Here is a 25986-nt window from a genome sequence, read left to right on the forward strand (position 1 = left end):
GAAAAGTTCTAGAATTGGCTTCCTGTAGTGAATTTTATCACAAAATGAGTGAGATTAGAAAAACTAAAAAGAAGAGGTATTTCATTCAAGGGAAAAAAACTGCCTTCACTAGAAAAAACTGATTTCACTAGAACAGTTTTTTTTTTTTTTTACTAACACCTGTTCTATCTGTTTAGCCATTGCCATTTTCAGTCATGTGACTGCTATTGAAAAGTATTGAGAAGCAGTGCATTGATTAAAATAGCCAGTAGGTGGAGCTGTCCGCTTGTGTTGCAGCAAAGATATGCAAGCCAAGCAAGCTAAAATGAATCAGTATAACTAGACCTGAGCTATCGAGCAGCTTTCATAGGAACAAGATCTTCCGGTCTATAAATCAGTCCAGATTGGAATGCATAGAAAGAATTGTTTGCAGAAAAATGCAAGTAAAGTGTGTGTTGTGTGATTATTTTATTAGGTTTATAATGCTCTTTAGCATTTAAAGACTTGATTTCAAAGCTTTAAAAATAATGTATTAGGTGTTACTTATGACAATTTTGAGAGGGGCCTGGAACCTAACTCCCTCACTTCCCATTGACTTACATTATAAACTGGGTTTCAATTTACAACCATTCTTTCTGGAACCTAACCCCGGCGTAAACTGAGGGCTACCTGTAATAGCTATTTTTGTCAGAGCATGTTAGTTTTGTCTTAGTGTCCTTTCCCTTGCTTATTTTGGAGTTGATCTTAAAGGGACATAATACTCAAATGCTAAATCACTTGAAAGTGATGCAGTATAACTGTAAAAAGCTGACAAGAAAATATCACCTGAGCATCTCTATGTAAGAAAAGGAAGATAGTTTACCTTAACATTTCTTCAGTTCACCAAAATGCTGTGTAAACAGTTATACTTCAGCTGCTGTCCAATTGCAAGTTGGAAAAAAAAAAACACAGTAGCTAATTAGTATCAGCAATGCTAAGGTAATGCTTTGCATTTGCTGCACTTTTAATGAGATTTCATAGAACTTATTTAAAGGGACATAATACTCCTGTGCTAAATCACTTGAAACCAGGGTCGGCTCCAAAACAAATGAAATGGGGGGGGGGGGCATTTTTATTGCAGCACATGGGGATTATGATGATTTTATATTGCTGCAGCCCATTGAATGCATTAATAGAGCCAATTCATTTTGCACAGTTTTTTTGTATGAGCAATTTATGCTGCTGATCTCTAAAAAACTGGCATAGTTTGGTAGGGCTTCTAAATTTAGAATATGTTAGGAATACATTCATTATAGCTGTAAGGATGAATAAATATTCTGCTCACAAAATGACAAATGTACTTCAGTATATGTTGTATTACCATATAAACAACTTAACAACTGGGGTTTGAATGGATTGTGCAGAATTCCTAAGAACAATATTAGCTAAATAGAAGACATGCAGCCACTACTAGCTGGTGGTTTGTGCAGTGCACCCTGCGTCATCTGACTGAATGCAGCTCAGTGCTTGTCTCATTAAATCCCTGAGGATTGTGCCTGGCACACTGAGGGACACTCCCACGCTTACTTCATATCTTAATATCTGATGGCTGGTATGATGATGATCTGACCACTTGAGACCTTGAGACTCAAGTTGATTTGCTTGTCGTTGAGTGTGCTGTGTGCCTGGCCAGTAGTCCTGTGCAGTGGCGCACGCTAACGTCCCGCCCCTTCTTCTCCCTGAGTCCCCACCCCCTAACTAATCAAGAATTCCAACTAGGAGGAGTAGCGTAGAGTAGGAGTCAGTGACGTTTGTGACACTCCAGGCAGGCAGTCAGCCAGAGTCTCGGGCGAGGGTGGGTAGGCGGAGCTTGGAGACAGTGATGTCATCGGGCACAACTGGGCCCGGCTTAAAAAATAAATAAAAAATTAATGAATTGTTGCTATGTCAGCAGTGGGGCGGGGGAGGGGGCACAACATTCCATTTGGGACGGGCATTGCCCCCCAATGCCCCCCCCCTTGGAGTCGACCCTGCTTGAAACTGATGCAGTATAACTGTAAAAAGCTGACAGGAAAATATCACATCAGAATCTCTATGTAAAAAAAGAAGATATTTTACTTCACAATTTCCTCAGCTCAGCAGAGTAAGTTCTGTGTAAAATGTTATACTCAGCTGCTGCTCAGCTGCAGGTAAAAAAAAATAAAAAATGAAGAAATGAACAGCAGCCAATCAGCATCAACAGTGCTGAGGTCATGAACTCTTTTACTGTGATCTCATGAGATTTCACTTAACTCTCATGAGATTTCATAGTAAACTTCCTTAAACTGAATAGGGAAATAACATGAGAGTTCACAAGGCTCAATCCCTTAGCTGTCCCGGGACAGACATACTGATTTGCTGTTTAGAAGTCATTTACAATGGGATGTGGCTACTGAGGAACTTTTGAGGTAAAATATCTTTCTTTTTTACATGTTCAGTTGATATTTTCTAGTCAGCTTTTTACAGCTATGCTGCATCACTTTCAAGTGTTTCAATAATTGGGTATCATGGCCCTTTAAACTGAATAGGAAAATAACATGACTGTGCCTGCACACTCCCTTGCAAGTCCTGGGACAAGCATTCTGACTGGCTGCTTAAAGCCTCTTTATAGTTGGGTGTGAATACTTAGGAAATCTTGAGGTAAATATCTTTGAACACTTAAAGGAGAAGTATACACAAATTTTCATTGAACTACATGTAATAGACACTACTATTAACAATAATATGCAGAGATACTGAGATACTAATATAAAAATTCAGTGTAAAACCTTTTAAAAAATTGTTTTTTTTGCTCTGCAGGTGCATCATCTACATGTTATGGTGAGTACTACTAACTACACTGACCTAAAATTCCATTGCTCATCTATCATTCCATTGATGGAACTTTCTCTGTTTATTTCTTTATCCCACACTACTTAAAGGGACAGTAAAGTCAAAATTAAACTTAAATGAATTGAATAGAGCATGACATTTTAAACAACTTTCTAATTTACTTCTATTATCCATTTTGCATAGTTCTCTTGGTATCCATTGTTAATGAGGAGTTATCCTAGGAGAGTTTGGGAGTGTGTATGTGTCTTTAACAATCTAACAGAAGTGTTTGCTGCCATATACTGCTATAGAGACTTGCACACACCTGAGCTCCTTTCAGCCTAACCTAGCTTTACTCTTCAACAAAGGATAACAAGAAAAGAAAGCAAATTTAACAAAATAAATATATTTTAATCATTAGTTTAATTTTCACTTTACTGCCACTTTAAAGGAACATGAAACTCAATATTTTTCTTTGAGCATACCATTTTTAAAAACTTCCCAATTCACTTCTATTATCATATTTGCTTAGTTCTTTTGGTACCCTTTGTTAAAAAGCACACCTAGGTAGGCTCAGGAGCTAATAGCTAGCTGCTGATTGGTGGCTGCACATATATGCCTGTTGTTATTCGTGTTCAGCGAAAACCCAGTAGTGCATAGCCGCTTTTTCAATACAGTATACCAAATAGATAAAGCAAAATTGATAATAGAAATAAATTGGAAAGTTGTTTAAAATTCTATGCTCTCTCTGAATCATCAAAGACAAATTTTCTGTTTCATGTTCCTTTATGGGATTTTTTTGTAGCATTTTGTGCTATTTTCCTAGCATATTATAGTAATTAAGTGACCTAACATTGCTTTTCTTTGCAGACGGCAATGAACCTTTGTGCGACAGTTGTTCTGGATTCTGTACTTCTGGCAATGGTTGTTTCTGTATCGATGACGCGACTGTCTGTATCCCTACCTTGTGTGATCTTGCGCCTTCTGAATGTTGCCCTGCTGGGCTGTATTGGAATCCGTCAGAGTCCTGCTGTACATGTAAGGAGCTATGTGGTACATTTTAATGAATGATTTGAATACTAAATGTTGTTTCTCTAATGCTGCTGTGTCTATTTCAGATGAGTTGATATGCATTCCTCCCTGTCTTAGGGATGAAATTTGTACAGATATGAAGGGTTTGGCAGTTTGTGTCTGCAATACCAGTGCTGTTGTAAAGCAATGTAAGTTTCTATATATATACTTTCATTATTTAGATCAATCAAATGTCTTATTTGTTTAAATAAATATTGTTTTTAGTAAAGACCCACACAATAAAAAAATTCAGTGTTCTCCTGGAGGAGAGTGTATGATGTATATATATATATATATATATATATATATATATATATATATATATATATATATTTTATAGATAGATAGATCGATAGATATAATATATATATATATATATACACATTTAACAAATTGGTGTACTCGTAACCAAGCCCTACAGTGCCAGAAGTTTACGCGTGTTTACAGACCCCCATTTATGTTATCTGTCTTTCCATATGCAGGGAAGTGGGGAGGGGGAGGGTCTGCTTTTATTGTTTTCCCAGCCCCTTTCACTGGGTGTCCCAGCCTAACCTCCGCTAAACTGGGTGCTTCTAAATAAGTTAAAAGGTTTTATACTGGATTTTTTAGATCAGTATCTGTACATATTCTTCTTTATAGTAGTGTCTATTAAAGGGACAGCGTACACCAATTTTCATATAACTGCATGTAAGTTACATGGTATTTTTAAATACATATTTAATTAGAATCCATACCAATTAAAGTTAGTTCCTTTACAAAGTGAATATATGGAGAGAGTGGTGTGTGTATGCAACCACACACAACGCCCTTAGGGGGCGCTTCCTCAGTATCAACTTTATATTAAGGAGTAGATATAAAAATATGTCTGATATAAAGGGTCATTCGGTGGGGTAGACTATCAGCCTTAGCATAGGTAGATGACAGCAGATATAGAACTATGTTAACAATATACAATAGAAAATAAAAACATTAAAAAATAGATAAAAAACAATATTAATGACATACAATGATATTGTCACTGTTGGCTTTGACAGAATAAATTAAAAAAGACATAAAATCAAAAATAACTGTGATAGTCCTTATAACCAAAGTGTTGATGATCCAGACGTTTAGGCTGCACTCTGACAAAGGATGGCTATCCTGATAATTGTAATCTAAAAAAGAATAAAAAACAGAGGCGCCAACATGGCCCAATATCGCCCATACAAGAGAAAATAACAGCACAAGGGAATGTGAATACTCACAAACAAAAAGCACCCAATTGGTGCTAGTGGAGCAGGCTGAAACTTCACAGTGGTCCAGCACACTGAATCCTTGGCACAGAGACAGTCCTGTATCCTCTGGAAATCCAATGTTCAAGTGCCTATAAGTGTGTGAAAAAGCAAACCAACATGGTCCAGTATCATCAGGACAAGGAGATAATAGCCCCAAATGAAAGCACTTACTAGAAGGTAAGCACCTGCAGGTGCAAATTCAGCAAACTGGAACCAAATCGTCGCCCAGTAGACTAATGTAGGATAATCCTCAGCAATGGTCAGGAACAGTAAAAAATTATCACAGAAGGTGATAAAAACCACAAAAGCAAGTGTATATAAAAAAATGAAAAAGTCTTTATTAACACAGCAACGCGTTTCTCAGCCTACTCAGGGCTGTTTCATCAGGCTATAACAAACATTGTAATACACTTGCTATTTAACAGAAATCTAAAAAACAAGAAACTATTGTGATTGGATAATCAATTAAGTTACTGCACCTGTCTGTAATCACCTTTGTGTGGTTGTTTGGGTAACCATTGTAAACACATATAGATAAAATGGTATCCAACATGTCATATCTCATTATAGTACAATAAATATCACAAACATGCAATAAAAGTGGCATAATGCAAGTAAATACACTAAAGTAAAAATATATATAAAGAACCTCTTATGCTTAATCCATCTCAATTGAGATAAATATAACCAACATTAAACGGTACAAAAACAATTCCTAAAGCCAGACATAGCATCAGATAATCGACAAAGTGCATTTGTTGTTAAATCCATAATCCTTACAATGAATGGATCCTTATTTTGCAATATGTTAAAAAACTGAGACCCGTTGTAATGGTTTTATATCTGCTAGACTTCACAGAAATTTATCCTAAGTATTGATACCCGTTGGTGCTATACTACTACTTTTAAAAAAAGGCACATTTGTTACTAAACTGGGTAATGGCAAACAGCTGCCAGTACCCAAGATGGTGCCCATTAAGGCAGAGGGGGAGTGTTAGAGAGCTGTTTGGTGGGGGATCAGTGAGGTTGGGGACTAAGGGGGGATCCTACACAGCAGCATATGTAAATATGCCACACAAAAAAACAGTATCGCTTTTATTTTAGTACTGGCAGAGTTTCTGCCAGTACTTAAGATGGCGGGGACAATTGTGGGGTGGGGGAGGGAAGAGAGCTGTTTGGGAGGGATCAGGGGGTCTCATGTTTCAGGTGGGAGGCTGAGCTCTACACTAAAGCTAAAATTAACCCTGCAAGCTACATAATTAACCCCTTCACTGCTAGCCATAATACACGTGAGAAATGCAGCGGCATTTGGCGGCCTTCTAATTACCAAAAAGCAACGCCAAAGCCATATATGTCTGCTATTTCTGAACAAAGGGGATCCCAGAGAAGCATTTACAACCATTTGTGCCATAATTGCACAAGCTGTTTGTAAATGATTTCAGTGAGAAACCTAAAATTGTGAAAAATGTAACGTTTTTTTAATTTGATCGCATTTGGCGGTGAAATGGTGGCATGAAATATACCAAAATTGGCCTAGATCAATACTTGGGGTTGTCTACTACACTACACTAAAGCTAAAAGTATCCCTAAAAGCTCCCTACATGCTCCATAATTAACCCCTTAACTGCTGGGCATAATACACGTGTAGTGCGCAGTGGCATTTAGCAGCCTTCTAATTACTAAAAAGCAACGCCAAAGCCATATATGTCTGCTATTTCTGAACAAAGGGGATCCCAGAGAAGCATTTACAACCATTTAAGCCATAATTGCACAAGCTGTTTGTAAATAATTTCAGTGAGAAACCAAAAGTTTGTGAAAAAATTAGTAAAAAAGTGAACGATTTTTTTGTATTTAATCGCATTTGGCGGTGAAATGGTGGCATGAAATATACCAAAATGGGCCTAGATAAATACTTTGGGATGTCTACTAAAAAAAAATATATACATGTCAATGGATATTCAGAGATTCCTGAAAGATATTAGTGTTCTAATGTAACTAGCGCTAATTTTGAAAAATAATGGTTTGGAAATAGCAAAGTGCTACTTGTATTTATGGCCCTATAACTTACAAAAAAAGCAAACAACATGTAAACATTGGGTATTTCTAAACTCAGGACAAAATTTAGAAACTATTTAGCATGGGTGTTTTTTGTGTAACAGATTTTGGGGGTCAAAGTTAGAAAAAGTGTTTTTTTCAATTTTTTCCTCATATTTTATAATTTTTTTATAGTAAATTATAAGATATGATGAAAATAATGGTATCTTTAGAAAGTCCATTTAATGGCGAGAAAAACTGTATATAATATGTATGGGTACAGTAAATGAGTAAGAGGAAAATTACAGCTAAACACAAACACCGCAAAAATTTAAAAATAGCCTTGGTCCCTAACGGACAGAAAATGGAAATGTGCTGTGGTCATTAAGGGGTTAAATGTACACTACTGTTACACCAGATATGAGTGGTGGCACTGGGCAAGTGGGCACAGTATACGCTGTGAGCCTGAGCTGGCAGGCAGGCAACTGCAATTAGATTACACAGGGAAAAAAAAAAAGCAGACTGATGTTCTAGCCCTAAAAAGGGCTTTTTGGGGTGCTGTCCTTACAGCAGAGATCAGATGAGTCCTTCAGGACTGTAGTGGACACTGAATACATTAGCCTAACTATCGATTTCCCTATTAAATCAGCAGCAGCTACACTGTCCCTCCTCTCACTAAGAATGCAGGCTCCGAATGAATCTAAAATGGATGCTGTCCAGGAGGTGGGAGGGTCTGGGAGGGAGGGTCTGCTGCTGATTGGCTGGAATGTGTCTTGTGACTGTGAGCTACAGGGTCAAAGTTTTACTCAATGATGACGAATAGGGGGAGAATCGAACATCGCATATGTTCGCCGTCCGCTGCGAACGCAAACATGCTATGTTCGCTGCGAACTATTCGCGGCAGAACTGTTCGCAACATCACTACAGAAAATATGATTATAGGAATAAATTTGAAAGATTTTTTTTTTTTTTTAATTGCATTCTCTATCTGAATTATGGGGAAATATTGAGGTCTCATATACTTACATATAATCTTCTACATGTTTATGATTGCAATTAAAAAAGGTATTTAAACGTTTAGAGAAACATAAAAGTGATGGAGCATTTTTCTATTGCAGGAGTTAATACAGATATATGCAAATAACAGGACTAATGCATACAGTGGCAATGCACTGCTGCTGATGTTATGCTGCACACTGCCTGGTGAGCCAATCACAAGTAACATATGGATGTAGCCAGCAATCATTGGCTCATGTTCAGCTCTGAAGTGAAAGTGCATTGCCGCTGGTCATTTAAAGGGACATAAACCTCAAAATTGACCTTTCATGATTCACATAGAGCATAAAATTTTAAACAACTTTCCAATTGATTTCTATAATTCATTTTTCTTCATTTTCTTCTCTATCCTTTGTTGAAAAGCAGGAGTGTAAGTTCATTAGTGTGCAGATTACTGCAACACTCAGACATGCGCACACTACCTATCTAGATATCTCTTCAATAAAGAATAGCATGAGAATGAAGTAAATGTAATAATAGAAGTAAATTGGAAACTTTTTTAAATTTGTATTCTCTATTTGAATAATGAAAGAATTTTTTTGGTTTCATGTCCCTTTAATACATAGAGGTTAAAGGGACATTAAACACAATTTTTTTCTTTTATGATTCAGATATAGAATACCATTTTAAACAATTTTTTAATTCACATCTATTATCTAATTTGCTTCAATCTCTTGATATTCTTTCCTGAAAAGCATATCTAGATAGGTTCAGTAGCTTCTGATAAGTGGCTGCACATAGATGACTCATGTGATTGGCTCACCTATGTACATTGGTATTTTTTTAACAAAGGATATCTAAAGATTGCCTCAAATTAGGTAATAGAAGTAAATTGGAATTTTGTTAAAATTGTATTCTCTATCTGAATCATAAAAGAAAATTTGGGGGTTTAATGTTCCTTTAATCGCAATCTATCATCTGATAATTATCTGCATGTTAGCAGATAAGCCCTTTGCACTAAAGACAATCAGTCATTTTCATTGTTTATCGGTTGCATGGTTTTCATTATCAGTTTGGTAAAAAATAGCCCTATACTTACTATGTGCCAGTCCTGTTTTGCTGATCCCAATCCAAATTCTAGATAGATTTACAAGTAGGGAGACCATATTGCCGCTTTAAAAAAGGGACACATATGAAAAATACATGTCAGGGTTCTTATACAAAACATTTCTTTAAACAGCCCTAACATATGTGTCCCTTTTTAAAGCGGCAATATGGTCAGCCTATTAAAAAAGGCAATTTTTAACTTATCAAATTCCAAAAGCTAAAAGCCAGATTAACCCAGGAAAACACTTTTCCGCCTATAACCTCAAAATTTTTTACAATGGAACATTGGTTTTGAGCATGGACAAAATACAGTAAAATTGCGTCCACCATATTGGATGAAGTGAAGAACCAAGTCAAAACATTACCTGCTGTTAAAGTAAAAAAAAATAATAATCAGCACTTTTACGCTACTAAAAATTAGCAAATTCAATAACCTAACAAACATGCATGCCCATTACACTAATAATGCCCATGTTCAAATCCCTTAAAGGGACATAATGCCCATATGCTAAATCACTTGAAAGTGATGCAGCATAACTGTAAACAGCTGACAAGAAATAAAATCTTCTTAACATCTCTATGTAAAAAAGAAAGATATTTTACCTCAAAATGTTTTCAGCTACTGTAACTGCATGTTGAGAAAAAAAAACACAACAGCAGCCAATCAGCTTCTTTAGTGCTGATGTAAACTTTGATTTGCTGTGATCTCTTGAGATTTCACAGAAATCCCACAATATTTCATAGTAAATGTCCTTGAAAGGACAGTATGCACCAGAATTGTTAGTGTATAATAAGATAGATAATCCCTTTATTACCAATTCCCCAGTTTTGCATAACCAATACAGTTAATTTAATATACTTTTCTACCTCTGTGATTGCCTTGTATTTAAGCCTCTGCAGACTGCCCCCTTATTTCAGTTCTTTTGACAGGCATGGATTTTAGCCAATCAGTGCTGACTCCTAGGTATCTCCACGTGCAAGAGCACAATCTTATCCATATGGCACACATGAACTAACGCCCTCTAGTTGTGAAAAACTATGAAAATGCAATCAGATAAGAGGCGGCCTTCAAGGGCTAAGAAATTAGCATATGAGCTACCTAGGTTTAGCTTTCAACTAAGAATACCAAGAGAACAAAGCAAAATTGACAATAAAACTAAATTGGAAAGTTGTTTAAAATTGCATACCCTATCTGAAACATGAAATTTTATTTTTGACTAGACTGGCCCTTTAAACCGAGGACGGAAATAACATGGCTGAGCATGCATGTACCATATGCTTGCGCTCTTGCAAGTCCCCGAACTAGCATCCTTATTGGCTGCTTAAAGTCTCTTTACAATTGGATGTGGCTACTGAGGAAATTTTGAAATAAAATATCTTCCTTTTTTACATAGAGATGTTGAGGTAATATTTTCTAGCCAGCTTTTTTACAGCTATGCTACATTACTTTCAAATGCTTCAATTTTGGGTATCATGTCTCTTTAAAAAGATATATCATTATAGTTATGAAGCAAAACAGGTTAATTGCACTACCATCACCTATTAGTATGACTAAACACTATTAAAAAGGATTGATCGACAAACATGCTGAAGTTTAGAAATTGTTTTATACCAAATACAAGCAGAAGATTGTGAACAACCCCTTAATCTTAATGTTGGACTCTAAAAACAAGAGAAGCATAACTTCACATCAATTGGTGTTTTTAAATGTATAACAGAGTAGTGCTATCAGGATTTTTCAACATTAGTAATTTATTAACAGCAGTGAGTGATGCGGAAATAGTGTGAGTCTCTCTCCTTACAGCCCCTGGAAGCCCTTGCGATGACTGGGTATGGCGGAATGCCTTTGTTAAAGGCACACTGAACCCAAATTTTTTCTTTTGTGATTCAGATAGAGCATGACATTTTAAGCAACTTTCTAATTTTCTCCTATTATCAAATGTTCTTCATTCTCTTGGCATTTTTATTTGAAATGCAAGAATGTAAGTTTAGATGTCGGCCCATTTTTGGTGAACTAATAAAAGAAAGTGCTGTCCAGAGTTCTGAACCCAAAAAAATAGCGTGGATGCCTTCTTTTTCAAATAAAGATAGCAAGAGAATGAAGAAAAAACAGCAGTATGAGTTTCCCAGTTAACACTTTAATTACCAGAGGATCCATAACTAAATTTAAGGGTTAAAAATTCAAGTATAAAAAAGTATAGGGCAGCCTGGTCACAAGGCTCAGTATATGCCATTCCTAGGTATTTATGATATGAGTTATACTAGACCTGGTATTTTAGGTGTGTCTGTATCATAGGGATGAGTGCAGGCCTTTCCAGGGTCCAGCATGTTTATTAGGTGCTGTAAGGGGGTTTGTTTCCAGACGCTTTGCATTCTTTTTAAACTCCCTCTCAAAATTGAACCTTCATTTTTAAAATTATATTGTGTAAATGTAGCCACCAATCAGCAAGCGCTACCCCCCCCCCCCCGGGTGCTGAACTAAAAATAGGCCAGCTCGTAAGCTTTCATTCCTGCTTTTTCAAATAAAGATACCAAGAGAACAAATAAAAATGTATAATAGGAGTAAATTAGAAAGTTGCTTAAAATTGCATGCTTTATCTGAATCATAAAGTAAAACAAATTGGGGTCAGTGTCCCTTTATTCAAATGCATGATTGATTGACTTTTTATAGCCACTTAGGAGCTCCGTAGCATTTATTTTGTGCATTAAAAATGTTTAATTTCTAAAGAGTGGCATTTAAACATTTTGTGTTTACCTGAAAAAAATTAAATGGACGCTGAAACCAAATGTTTTCTTTCGTGATTCAGATAGAGCATGCAATTTTAAGCAACTTTCTAATTTACTCCTATTATCAATTTTTCTTCGTTCTCTTGCTATCTTTATTTGAAAAAGAAGGCATCTAAGCTAAGGAGCCAGACAGTTTTTGGTTCAGACAATGGACTGCACTTGTTTATTGGTGGGTTAATTTATACACCAATCATTAAGAACAACCTAGGTTGTTCACCAATAATGGGCCGGCATATAAACTTACATTCTTGCTTTTCAAATAAAGACACCAAGAGAATGAAAAAAAAATTGAAATAGGAGTAAATTAGAAAGTTGCTTAAAATTGCATGCTCTGTCTGAATCACGAAAGAAAAAAAAAATTGGTTTCAGTGTCCCTTTAAGTAAAAGCTGTTTAAATAAAACCAAAATAAAAAAAAATACAACTATCAGATCACTTCCTGCTAATGTTCTCTACCTGATAGGTGCTTTCCTAGCAGTGCTCGTTGGCTGATGAGTATTTGTACCAATTAATATATTAGCATTAAAGTACATACCTGATACAGTTGTGAGGCAAAATCTATTTCAATTTGTTAGTAAACTAATAGATTTTTAAGGCAAAAATAAAGAAAATAAAATTAAAAATCCAGCTCTAACTCTTCTGATATTTTGGATAAGTTACACTCTCCCATTACTGAACAAGAAACTCTATTAACTATTCAAAACTTAGCCTCAAATAAAGCTTCAGGGCCAGATGCTCTCCCCAATGAAATATATAAAATAATGGCCCCTGAAATAACACTTCATCTAACCTCACTATTTAATTAATTATATGTTAAAGGTACAACCCCATCACCAGATTTTGTTGCTTCAAATACAGTTCTTATTTTAAAAAACAGGAAAAGAAACGATGAGGAAAGAATCCTATCGACCAATTGCATTACTGAACACAGATTATAAGATATTAATGACGAATCTGGCAAGAAGGCTTCAAGCCCCAACATTCTTCCCAACATCATTCATACAGACCAAGCTGGGTTCTTATCGAAGCGTAATTCTTCTGCTAAAATCAGGGAAGTATTCCTCACCATAAAGTACTTTAAAGTAGTGGGAGAACTGGGGAACCTGGGGGAAGAGGATGCTCCTGATAAGGCTATTATTTTTATCGATGACGAAAAGGCATTTGATTCAGTGCATTATGACCATCTGTCTTTTACTCTGAAGAAATTCGGCTTGGGGGGCAACTTTCTTCGTTTTTTCGACAATCTATACAAAAATGCCTCAACCAAAATTATAGTAAATGGGGATCTATCTCGCGATATAAAACTAGGTAGAGGAACAAGGCAGGGGTGTCCTTTCTCCCCACTCTTATTTGACCTGGCTATAGAACCGTTGGCCATCTTAATCCAGCAACAACTAGAAGGAATAAGGATCAATAAGAAGGTAATGCGAATGGCACTTTATGCCGATGACGTGCTAATATATATTTCAAATACTTCCAAAAATATCCCCAAACTGCTTAAAATAATTGATCAATTCGGATTATTCTCAGGTTATAGGGTTAATACTACAAAATCAGAGTTACTCTGGATCAAACAAACAAAACACTCTGCTATAGAAATTACTTTTAGTATAGTCCAAGATGCAGTTAAGTACTTAGGACTATGGATATCGGGTAACCCTGATAATTGGTATAACTTGAATATACTTCCGGTTCTCAAAAAGGTAAAAGAAGCATTTAAAAATTGGCAGACGCTCCCCCTCTCTTTATCAGGCCGTATAGCTTTATATAAAATGACTCTCTTACCAAAAATATTATACGTTCTTCAGAACACTCCAATTATCCTTAAATCTAAGGATATCCTCTCTTTCAATTCGGCTTTACGTCTATTTATCTGGCAGAACAAAACGCCTAGAATTTCTCTAGCTAAATTAGCCTTACCTACAAAACTCGGAGGACTCTCCCTTCCTGACCTACGCATATACAATCAGGTTTTTTTAGCTTGTATTATAGCAGACTGATTATCTAGCAGTAACTATATTACAAATATAGAGTTGGATTCTAACATAATACATCCATTCGACTTAAGAGCTTTAGTACATTGTAATAAAAACGCGCTCCCCCTAGCAATAAAAAAAATGAGGTCAATATGTAATCAACTTGTTATGTGGAAAAAGGTTTGTAATCTACTATCTATAGAATCTAGGGTATCAAGATATAATCCATTACTAAATAATCCGCAGTTTCAAGCTGGCATGCAATCAGCTCCTTTTACGCAATGGGAGACTCAAGGGCTCGTATTTGTACACCAATTATTAGACTTTAAGAGTAAATGTACTAGAACCTTCAGCTCCTTAAAAGAAGAATTCCATATACCTAACAAATTTTTCTTTGCCTATTTACAGGCAAGACATTATGCTGTCAGTCTTACAGCGGACTATGGTTGGGACTGGTCTCTGGGAAAGGTAGAAAATTGGCTTTTATTAGTTAGAAATGGCTTAACTTCAATCTCATATATACAAAAACTTGGTTTCTATTAAAGGCTCAGAAACTATTGAAAAAATTCGAGATAAGTGGGCAGATATGTTAAGAATGGAAACTCTTGATACCGCTGTAATTATCTCGTCAGTTCAAGCGGTTGCTAGGGCAACTCTTTCTGCAACATGGAGGGAGGCACAGGTCAAGCTCCTCCACATGTCATATTTTACACCGAAAAAGGGCTCACAGTGCGTGAACCCTAGTTTTAATATCTGCCCTAAATGTTCTCTGCCTTTAGCTAACTTAGTACATATGTTCTGGGAGTGCCCAAAAATAAGAAATTTCTGGCTGAAGGTTCAGTACTGGATGGTAAATACGCTGAGTCTCCCCTCCTTTTCTTTCTCACCGCTGAAGGTGGTCTTACTAGCCCATGATGGGGAATTTTCCCCTAACAACATGAAAATTGTTAACTTGATAATATTAGCAGGCAGATATTTAATTTTAAAGAAATGGAAGACTGGAGCCGTTCCGAGCGTAAAATAAATCAAAAACTGCTTAAAGAAACAATGTATGATTGAACAAGTGGATACTGACTTGCAAATTGATGCAGATGTAAAGAAGTTCTTCGTAAAGTGGTCTCTATTTATAAAAACTCTTCCCCTCACGGAAATTGAACATTTAATATACCTATTCAGAAACACTGAACTAGTACTGTTGGGAATTTGGTGATTGACTCGTTCATTCTCTCTTTCCTTATATCTCCCCTTTCTAAATGGGTTTTTTCTTTTTTTTTTTTTTTTATTTGTTTTGTTATTCAATTTTGCAGGTAATTTCTTACTGAGATGTATAGAAAAAAATGTTTAAAATGGAAAAACTCCAGTAGAGCATGCAGTTTTTGATGTTTTTTATTTATTATTCCTTCTTGTTGTCATATATCCACATTGCCTAAAATGGGCCTGTTTTCTTTTTCAACTTTTCTGTTCTTTTTTTCTACATGGTTGTTTAATATGAAATAATTGGCCCTGCGAGGCGCAAAATCTGTATTTGAGTTTCAATGCATCCTCTGCTGGATATAAATAAACAATTTAAAAAAAAAAAAAAATTGCATGCTCCTATCTGAATCATAAAATAAAAAAATTGGGGTCAGTGTCCCATTAATCATATGCATGATTTATTGACTTTTTATAGCCACTTAGGAGCTCCGTAGCATTTATTTCGTGCATTAAAAATGTTTAATTGCTAAAGAGTGGCATTTAAACATTTTCGGCTAGATTTAGAGTTTGGCGGCCAAAGGGGCGCGTTAGCTACGTGTGCTTTTTTTCTCCCGCACCTTTTAAATACCGCTGGTATTTAGAGTTCACAGAATGGCTGCGTTAGGCTCCAAAAAGGGAGCGTAGAGCATATTTACCGCCACTGCAACTGTAAATACCAGCGGTGCTTACGGACGCGGCCAGCTTCAAAAACGTGCTCGTGCACGATTCCCCCATAGAAAACAATGAGGCCGTTTGAGCTGAAAAAAAACCTAACACCTGCAAAAAAGCAGCGTTCCGCTCTTAACGCAGCCCCATTGTTTTCTATGGGGAAACACTTCCTAAGTCTGCACCTAACACCCTAACATGTACCCCGAGTCTAAACACCCCTAACCTTACACTTATTAACCCCTAATCTTCCGGCCCTGCTATCGCTGACCCCTGCATATTATTATTAACCCCTAATCTGCCACTCCGTACACCGCTGCAACCTACATTATCCCTATGTACCCCTAATCTGCTGCCCCTAACACCGCCGACCCCTATATTATATTTATTAACCCCTAATCTGCCGCCCCCAACGACGCCGCCACCTACCTACAATAATTAATCCCTAATCTGCCGACCGGAGCTCACTGCTACTATCATAAATGTATTAACCCCTAATTCGCCTCACTCCCACCTCAATAACCCTATAATAAATAGTATTAACCCCTAATCTGCTCTCCCTAACATCGCCAACACCTAACTTCAAGTATTAACCCCTAATCTGCCGACCGGAGCTCACCGCTACTCTACTAAATTTTTTAACCCCTAAAGCTAAGTCTAACCCTAACACCCCCCTAAGTTAAATATAATTGTTATCTAACAAAATAAATTAACTCTTATTAAATAAATTATTCCTATTTAAATCTAAATACTTACCTGTAAAATAAACCCTAATATAGCTACAATATAAATAATAATTATATTGTAGCTATTTTAGGATTAATATTTATTTTACAGGCAACTTTGTAATTATTTTAACCAGGTACAATAGCTATTAAATAGTTAATAACTATTTAATAGTTACCTAGTTAAAATAATTACAAAATTACCTGTAAAATAAATCCTAACCTAAGTTACAATTAAACCTAACACTACACTATCAATAAATAAATTCAATAAAATACCTACAATTATCTACAATTAAACCTAACACTACACTATCAATAAATTAATTAAATACAATACCTACAAATAAATACAATGAAATAAACTAACTAAAGTACAAAAAATAAAAAAGAACTAAGTTACAAAAAATAAAAAAATATTTACAAACATTAGAAATATATTACAACAATTTTAAACTAATTACACCTACTCTAAGCCCCCTAATAAAATAACAAAGCCCCCAAAATAAAAAAATGCCCTACCCTATTCTAAAATTAAAATAGAAAAGCTCTTTTACCTTACCAGCCCTGAAAAGGGCCCTTTGCGGGGCATGCCCCAAAGAATTCAGCTCTTTTGCCTGTAAAAAAAAATACCCCCCCCAACGTTACAACCCACCACCCACATACCCCTAATCTAACCCAAACCCCCCTTAAATAAACCTAACACTAAGCCCCTGAAGATCTCCCTACCTTGTCTTCACCTCACCGGGTTCAGCGATCGGTCCAGAAGAGGGTCCGAAGTCTTGATCCAAGCGGCGGCTGAAGAACTCCATCATCGGGCTGAAGTCGGAAGTCCATCATCGGGATGAAGTCTTCTATCAAGCGGCATCTTCAATCTTCTTTCTTCCGGAGCGGAGCCATCTTCTTCCCAGCCGACGCGGATCCATCCTCTTCAACCGACGCCTACTCGCCGAATGACGGTTCCTTTAAATGACGTCATCCAAGATGGCGTCCCTCGAATTCCGATTGGCTGATAGGATTCTATCAGCCAATCGGAATTAAGGTAGGAAAATTCTGATTGGCTGATGGAATCAGCCAATCAGATTCAAGTTCAATCCGATTGGCTGATCCAATCAGCCAATCAGATTGAGCTTGCATTCTATTGGCTGATCGGAACAGCCAATAGAATGCGAGTTCAATCTGATTGGCTGATTGGATCAGCCAATCGGATTGAACTTGAATCTGATTGGCTGATTCCATCAGCCAATCAGAATTTTTCTACCTTAATTCCGTTTAAAGGAACCGTCATTCCTACCTTAATTCCATTTAAAGGAACCGTCATTCGGCGAGTAGGCGTCAGTTGAAGAGGATGGATCCGCTTCGGCTGGGAAGAAGATGGCTCCGCTCCGCTCCGGAAGTAAGAAGATTGAAGATGCCGCTTGATAGAAGACTTCATCCCGATGATGGACTTCCGACTTCAGCCCGATGATGGAGTTCTTCAGCCGCCGCTTGGATCAAGACTTCGGACCCTCTTCTGGACCGATCGCTGAACCCGGTGAGGTGAAGACAAGGTAGGGAGATCTTCAGGGGCTTAGTGTTAGGTTTATTTAAGGGGGGTTTGGGTTAGATTAGGGGTATGTGGGTGGTGGGTTGTAATGTTCTGGGGGGGGATTGTATGTTTTTTTTTACAGGCAAAAGAGCTGAATTCTTTGGGGCATGCCCCGCAAAGGGCCCTTTTCAGGGCTGGTAAGGTAAAAGAGATTTTCTATTTGAATTTTAGAATAGGGTAGGGTATTTTTTTATTTTGGGGGTCTTTGTTATTTTATTAGGGGGCTTAGAGTAGGTGTAATTAGTTTAAAATTGTTGTAATATTTTTCTAATGTTTGTAAATATTTTTTTATTTTTTGTAACTTAGTTCTTTATTATTTTTTGTACTTTAATTAGTTTATTTCATTGTATTTATTTGTAGGTATTGTATTTAATTAATTTATTGATAGTGTAGTGTTAGGTTTAATTGTAAATAATTGTAGGCATTTTATTTAATTTATTTATTGATAGTGTAGTGTTAGGTTTAATTGTAACTTAGGTTAGGATTTATTTTACAGGTAATTTTGTAATTATTTTAACTAGATAACTTATTATTTATATTGTAGCTATATTAGGGTTTATTTTACAGGTAAGTATTTAGATTTAAATAGGAATAATTTATTTAATAAGAGTTAATTTATTTCGTTAGATAAAAATTATATTTAACTTAGGGGGGTGTTAGTGTTAGGGTTAGACTTAGCTTTAGGGGTTAAAAAATTTAGTATAGTAGCGGTGAGCTCCAGTCGGCAGATTAGGGGTTAATACTTGAAGTTAGGTGTCGGCGATGTTAGGGAGAGCAGATTAGGGGTTAATACATTTATTATAGGGTTATTGAGGCGGGAGTGAGGCGGATTAGGGGTTAATACATTTATTATAGTAGCGGTGAGCTCCGGTCGGCAGATTAGGGGTTAATAATTGTAGGTAGGTGGAGGCGACGTTGGGGGCGGCATATTAGGGGTTAATAAATATAATATAGGGGTCGGCGGTGTTAGGGGCAGCAGATTAGGGGTACATAGGGATAACGTAGGTGGCCGCGGTGTACGGAGCGGCAGATTAGGGGTTAAAAAATTTAATATAGTGGCGGCAATGTGGGGGGACCTCGGTTTAGGGGTACATAGGTAGTTTATGGGTGTTAGTGTACTTTAGAGCACAGTAGTTAAGAGCTTTATAAACCGGCGTTAGCCCAGAAAGCTCTTAACTACTGACTTTTTTTCTGCGGCTGGAGTTTTGTCGTTAGATTTCTAACGCTCACTTCAGCCACGACTCTAAATACCGGGCGTTAGAAAGATACCATTGAAAAGATAGGATACGCAAATGGCGTAGGGGGATCTGCGGTATGGAAAAGTCGCGGCTGGAAAGTGAGCGTTAGACCCTTTCCTGACTGACTCCAAATACCAGCGGGCGGTAAAAACCAGCGTTAGGAGCCTCTAACACTGGTTTTGACGGCTACCGCCCAACTCTAAATCTAGGCCTTTGTGTTTACCTGAAAAAAATTAAAGGGACGCTGAAACCAAATGTTTTATTTCGTGATTCAGATAGAGCATGCAATTTTAAGCAACTTTCTAATTTACTCCTATTATCAATTTTTCTTCGTTCGCTTGCTATCTTTATTTGAAAAAGAAGGCATCTAAGCTAAGGAGCCAGCCAGTTTTTGGTTCAGACAATGGACAGCACTTGTTTATTGGTGGGTTAATTTATACACCAATCAGTAAGAACAACCCAGGTTGTTCACCAATAATGGGCCGGCATATAAACTTACATTCTTGCTTTTCAAATAAAGACACCAAGAGAATGAAAAAAAAATTGTAATAGGAGTAAATTAGAAAGTTGCTTAAAATTGCATGCTCTTTCTGAATCACGAAAGAAAAAAAAAATGGTTTCAGTGTCCCTTTAAGTAAAAGCTGTTTAAATAAAAAAAAAATAAAAAAAAATACAACTATCAGATCACTTCCTGCTAATGTTCCCTAGCTGATAGGTGCTTTCCTAGCAGTGCTCGTTGGCTGATGAGTATTTGTACCAATGAATATATTAGCATTAAAGTACATACCTGATACAGTTGTGAGGCAAAATCTGTTTCAATTTGTTAGTAAACTAATAGATTTTTAAGGCAAAAATAAAGAAAATAAAATTAACCTGTTTAAATGCTGCTCTTTGATATTGATTATATTTTTTTTAATACCATATCTCTTTGAAGATTTAAATATTCCCCATTGCCATTCTAATGTGAACCTCGCAGAGATGCCAAAAAAATAGATAATATGACATTAGAGATTGACGTTATATTGAATAGACTCCTTAGTTTTAGAAACATTCTTAATTTTACGTTTTACTTTTCTTAGGTCTGTGTTTTATGTAGATGGGAATAATGCATTGCAGATAAGGCAATCAACTAATAAAATATTCTCTTTTTTTTTTTTAGCAATTAAAGATTTAAATACTCTACAAGAGTGTTCTGGTGATATAATGATCATCTCCATCGCTATCTGTCAACTAAACAACCTTGGATATGACTACAACACTTTTAAGCTGAACGATAAATCTGCTAACTGCTCATTGATGTATTCTGACATTATCAACGATCAGAGAGTACTCTCTATTGTAGTATTACCACAGGAAGGCTGGTGCGGAACCACAGTCATGGTAAAATAACCACATTTTTCTTTATTGTTTTGAGAGTTTTGATTTATTTTTACTGTCTCCTGGCTACTTCCTATAAAAACAAACCTTAGATGTACAGTATGTAACAGGACATTTGGGTCTATTCCAACCTGTTAGAATTCCTCAGTAAAGTGTATCCCATGGCTTTCACAGGGTATAAATGACTTACAATTAGGGATGGGCGAATGTTTCTAAAAATTCGAAATTTAAAACGAATTTTGATACATTAGTTTGTTCGAATCGAATTTCAAATGTTTATATCACATTCTAACATTCTATTTTCGAATTTTCGTTTTTGAATTTTTCAATAAAATTCGAAAATATTTGTTTGAATAATAGAATATTTAGCTATGTATTCAATTTCGAAATGTAATATTTGACTGTGACTTTCGAATTCGAATGTGACATTCAAATTTGAAATAGTATTTCTAGTTTACAACTGTGTTTAATAAATATAATATTCAAATTCGAATGCTACATTCAAATTCGAATGTCACATTCGAATTTGAAATAGTATTTCTAGTCTAATACTGTGTTTTAAATGTGATATTCGATTCGAATGTGATATTCGATTCGAATGTGACATTCAAATTCTAAATAGTATTTCTAGTCTACAATTGTGTTTCATAAATGTAATATTCGAATTCAAATGTGACATTCGAATTCGAATGTGACATTCGAAAACTGTAAATAACATTTGAAAATCGAATTTTTAAGAATATTCGTTCTTATCAACATTCTATTATGTAAATCGAATTTCTACAATAACATTCGTTCTAACATTGGAATTCGGATATAAACACATTCGCCCATCCCTACTTACAATACATTTGAAAAACCCTGAGGTAACCTTTTATCACAAGCTTTTCAAGTGCATTTGAGACACTATAACACAGGGGGTCAGCAACCTTGGCACCCCAGATGTTTTGGAACTACAGTTCTCATGATGCTCAGACACACTTTATCGCATCTGAGGTGCCAAAGTTGCTAACCCTTGCAAAAACACAAACACTCTGGCATTGATCACAATATTGCCCTTATTTTTCGGAGTGTTTTTCCCGTGACCACTATATTAAAATGCTTTTGACATTGATAATCCTGAAGCTTGAAATTGTTCTCTTTTTTATTACTATTCCGATTTCATAATCCAAAGCCAAATGTTCAGAATTAAGGAGAAACAACATGACAATTTCAGGGTTTGCCATTACGGCATAGGTTGAAGGACCTGTATGTTGATTGATTCCTTTTAAATAATGTGTAGTGAGCGATGTTAATAGGTAACATTTACTATATGCAATTATTCTCTTGCGTATGTACTGTATGTGTCTATGTCATTTTAAGGGATGCGAGCAACAGAAAAATTGTCATAATGGGCATGTAAGTTTTTTTAGCTAATTTTTATTATTGTAAAAGCACTTATTAGCTTTTTAAAGTGCCATAAAACATGTTGAGATCTGTGCATATTCTAAGGGCTAATTAAGTAAAAATAGTTTGTATAAATTTTTTTATTAAAAATTGCTGGCAAGTATTTTAAAATAATTTTCAAAAATAAGCAAAATTGCTTATAAAGCCATGCAGTATGGATTAGTATGATCCACCGCACCCCCTTATCATTGTTTAGCATTAGAAACACAGGCATTGTATTTCAACTGAGTTCACAGCAACTTATTTGCTTCTAGGCATGCTCCAGCAGATAATGACTGTTAAAGTCTTGAATTTTGCCATATCAATGGTGGATATAGATGCAAGCATAAAAGGAATTGTGTGGGGGGAGTTAGAGCTGTACAATTCAGAAACTTAAAAGAAAGGGTAATTGGCGAGGCACTGCAGTATAAATCTGCAGGAAAAGTAATTAAAGTACATATTATTATATTTTGTCTCTATCCTAACTTGTTTTATGTCCCTTTAACTTTTATTGAACAGGTAGTGTTTGTATCTCGTGCTGTTTCTTCCTAATGACATCCAAGATGGCATCGGGTAATTTCAGCGTGTTTTGCCTGTAAGCAAAACATTTTGAGTTTCTTGTTATTAATAGGGTAAGGCCTAGATTTAGAGTTTGGCATTAGCAGTGAAAACCAGTGTTAGAGGCTCCTAACGCTGGTTTTAGGCTACCGCCGGTATTTGGAGTCAGTCAGGAAAGGGTCTAATGCTCACTTTTCAGCCGCGACTTTTCCATACCGCAGATCCCCTTACGTCAATTGCGTATCCTATCTTTTCAATGGGATCTTTCTAACTCCGGTATTTAGAGTCGTGTCTGAAGTGAGCGTTAGAAATCTAATGACAAAACTCCAGCCGCAGAAAAAAGTCAGTAGTTAAGAGCTTTCTGGGCTAACGCCGGTTTATAAAGCTCTTAACTACTGTGCTCTAAAGTACACTAACACCCATAAACTACCTATGTACCCCTAATCCGAGGTCCCCCCACATCGCCGCCACTCGATTAAATTTTTTAACCCCTAATCTGCCGACCGCCACCTACGTTATCCTTATGTACCCCTAATCTACTGCCCCTAACACCGCCGACCCCTATATTATATTTATTAACCCCTAACCTGCCCCCCACAATGTTGCCGCCAGCTACCTACAATAATTAACCCCTAATCTGCCGACCGCCACCTACGTTATACTTATGTACCCCTAATCTGCTGCCCCTAACACTGCCGACTCCTATATTATATTTATTAACCCCTAATCTGCCCCCCTCAACGTCGCCTCCACCTGCCTACACTTATTAACCCCTAATCCGCCTCACTAACCCTATAATAAATAGTATTAACCCCTAATCTGCCCTCCCTAACATCGCCAACACCTAACTTCAAACATTAACCCCTAATCTGCTGACTGGAGCTCACCGCTATTCTAATAAATGTATTAACCCCTAAAGCTAAGTCTAACCCTAACACTAACACCCCCCTAAGTTAAATATAATTTAAATCTAACGAAATTAATTAACTCTTATTAAATAAATTATTCCTATTTAAAGCTATATACTTATTATATTATAGCTATTTTAGGATTTATATTTATCTTACAGGTAACTTTGTATTTATTTTAACCAGGTACAATAGCTATTAAATAGTTAAGAACTATTTAATAGCTAAAATAGTTAAAATAATTACAAAATTACCTGTAAAATAAATCCTAACCTAAGTTACAATTAAACCTAACACTACACTATCAATAAAGTAATTAAATACAATATCTACAAATAACTACAATGAAATAAACTAACTAAAGTACAAAAAATAAAAAAATATTTACAAACATCAGAAAAATATTACAACAATTTTAAACTAATTACACCTACTCTAAGCCCCCTAATAAAATAAAAAAGCCCCCCAAAATAAAAAAATGCCCTACCCTATTCTAAATTACTAAAGTTCAAAGCTCTTTTACCTTACCAGCCCTGAACAGGGCCCTTTGCGGGGCATGCCCCAAAGAATTCAGCTCTTTTTCCTGTAAAAAAAACACATACAATACCCCCCCCCAACATTACAACCCACCACCCACATATCCCTAATCTAACCCAAACCCCCCTTAAATAAACCTAACACTAAGCACCTGAAGATCTTCCTACCTTATCTTCACCATACCAGGTTCACCGATCGATCCAGAAGAGCTCCTCCGATATCTTGATCCAAGCCCAAGCGGGGGGCTGAAGGTGTCCATGATCCGGCTGAAGTCTTCATCCAAGCGGGAGCTGAAGAGGTCCATGATCCGGCTGAAGTCTTCTATCAACGGCATCTTCCATCTTCTTTCTTCTGGATCCATCTTGCAGACCTCCAACGCGGAACATCCTGCTGGCCCGACAGACTACCGACGAATGAAGGCTCCTTTAAGGGACGTCATCCAAAATGGCGTCCCTCGAATTCCGATTGGCTGATAGGATTCTATCAGCCAATCGGAATTAAGGTAGGAATGTTCTGATTGGCTGAGGGAATCAGCCAATCAGAATCAAGTTCAATGTTCCGATCAGCCAATAGAATGCACGCTCAATCTGATTGGCTGATCGGATCGGCCAATCGGATTGAACTTGATTCTGATTGGCTGATTCCATCAGCCAATCAGAATATTCCTACCTTAATTCCGATTGGCTGATAGAATCCTATCAGCCAATCGGAATTCGAGGGACGCCATCTTGGATGACGTCCCTTAAAGGAGCCTTCATTCGTCGGTAGTCCGTCGGGCCAGCAGGATGTTCCGCGTCGGAGGTCTGCAAGATGGATCCGGAAGAAAGAAGATGGAAGATGCCGTTGATAGAAGACTTCAGCCGGATCATGGACCTCTTCAGCTCCCGCTTGGATGAAGACTTCAGCCGGATCAGGGACATCTTCAGCCCCCCGCTTGGGCTTGGATCAAGACATCGGAGGAGCTCTTCTGGATCGATCGGTTAACCTGGTATGGTGAACATAAGGTAGGAAGTTCTTCAGGGGCTTAGTGTTAGGTTTATTTAAGGGGGATTTGGGTTAGATTAGGGGTATGTGGGTGGTGGGTTGTAATGTTGGGGGGGGTATTGTATGTGTTTTTTTACAGGAAAAAGAGCTGAATTCTTTGGGGCATGCCCCGCAAAGGGCCCTTTTCAGGGCTGGTAAGGTAAAAGAGCTTTGAACTTTAGTAATTTAGAATAGGGTAGGGCATTTTTTTTATCTTGAGGGGCTTTGTTATTTTATTAGGGGGCTTAGAGTAGGTGTAATTTGTTTAAAATTGTTGTAATATTTTTCTGATGTTTGTAAATATTTTTTTATTTTTTGTGCTTTAGTTAGTTTATTTCATTGTAGTTATTTGTAGATATTGTATTTAATTCATTTATTGACAGTGTAGTGTTAGGTTTAATTGTAGGTAATTGTAGGTATTTTATTTAATTAATGTATTGATAGTGTAGTGTTAGGTTTAATTGTAGGTAATTGTAGTTATTTTATTTAATTAATGTATTGATAGTGTAGTCTTAGGTTTAATTGTAGGTAATTGTAGGTATTTTATTTAATTAATGTATTGATAGTGTAGTGTTAGGTTTAATAGTAACTTAGGTTAGGATTTATTTTACAGGTAAATTTGTAATTATTTTAACTATTTTAGCTATTAAATAGTTC

The 25986-nt window shown here is 36.5% G+C and overlaps 1 protein-coding gene across 1 annotated transcript in view; it reads left to right on the plus strand.

Moving 5' to 3' along the window:
• The window catches only part of LOC128653573 (uncharacterized), a 261458-nt gene that overhangs the window by 16203 nt on the left and 219269 nt on the right, over positions 1–25986 (plus strand). Inside the window, exons 2-5 of the mRNA XM_053706954.1 lie at positions 2797–2817; positions 3679–3846; positions 3927–4028; positions 20661–20881. Of these exons, the coding sequence (XP_053562929.1) occupies positions 2797–2817; positions 3679–3846; positions 3927–4028; positions 20661–20881 (512 nt within the window). The remainder of the gene's footprint in view (positions 1–2796; positions 2818–3678; positions 3847–3926; positions 4029–20660; positions 20882–25986) is intronic.

This window comes from Bombina bombina, chromosome 3 (genome assembly GCF_027579735.1).
Source record: "Bombina bombina isolate aBomBom1 chromosome 3, aBomBom1.pri, whole genome shotgun sequence".
NCBI lineage: Eukaryota > Metazoa > Chordata > Amphibia > Anura > Bombinatoridae > Bombina > Bombina bombina.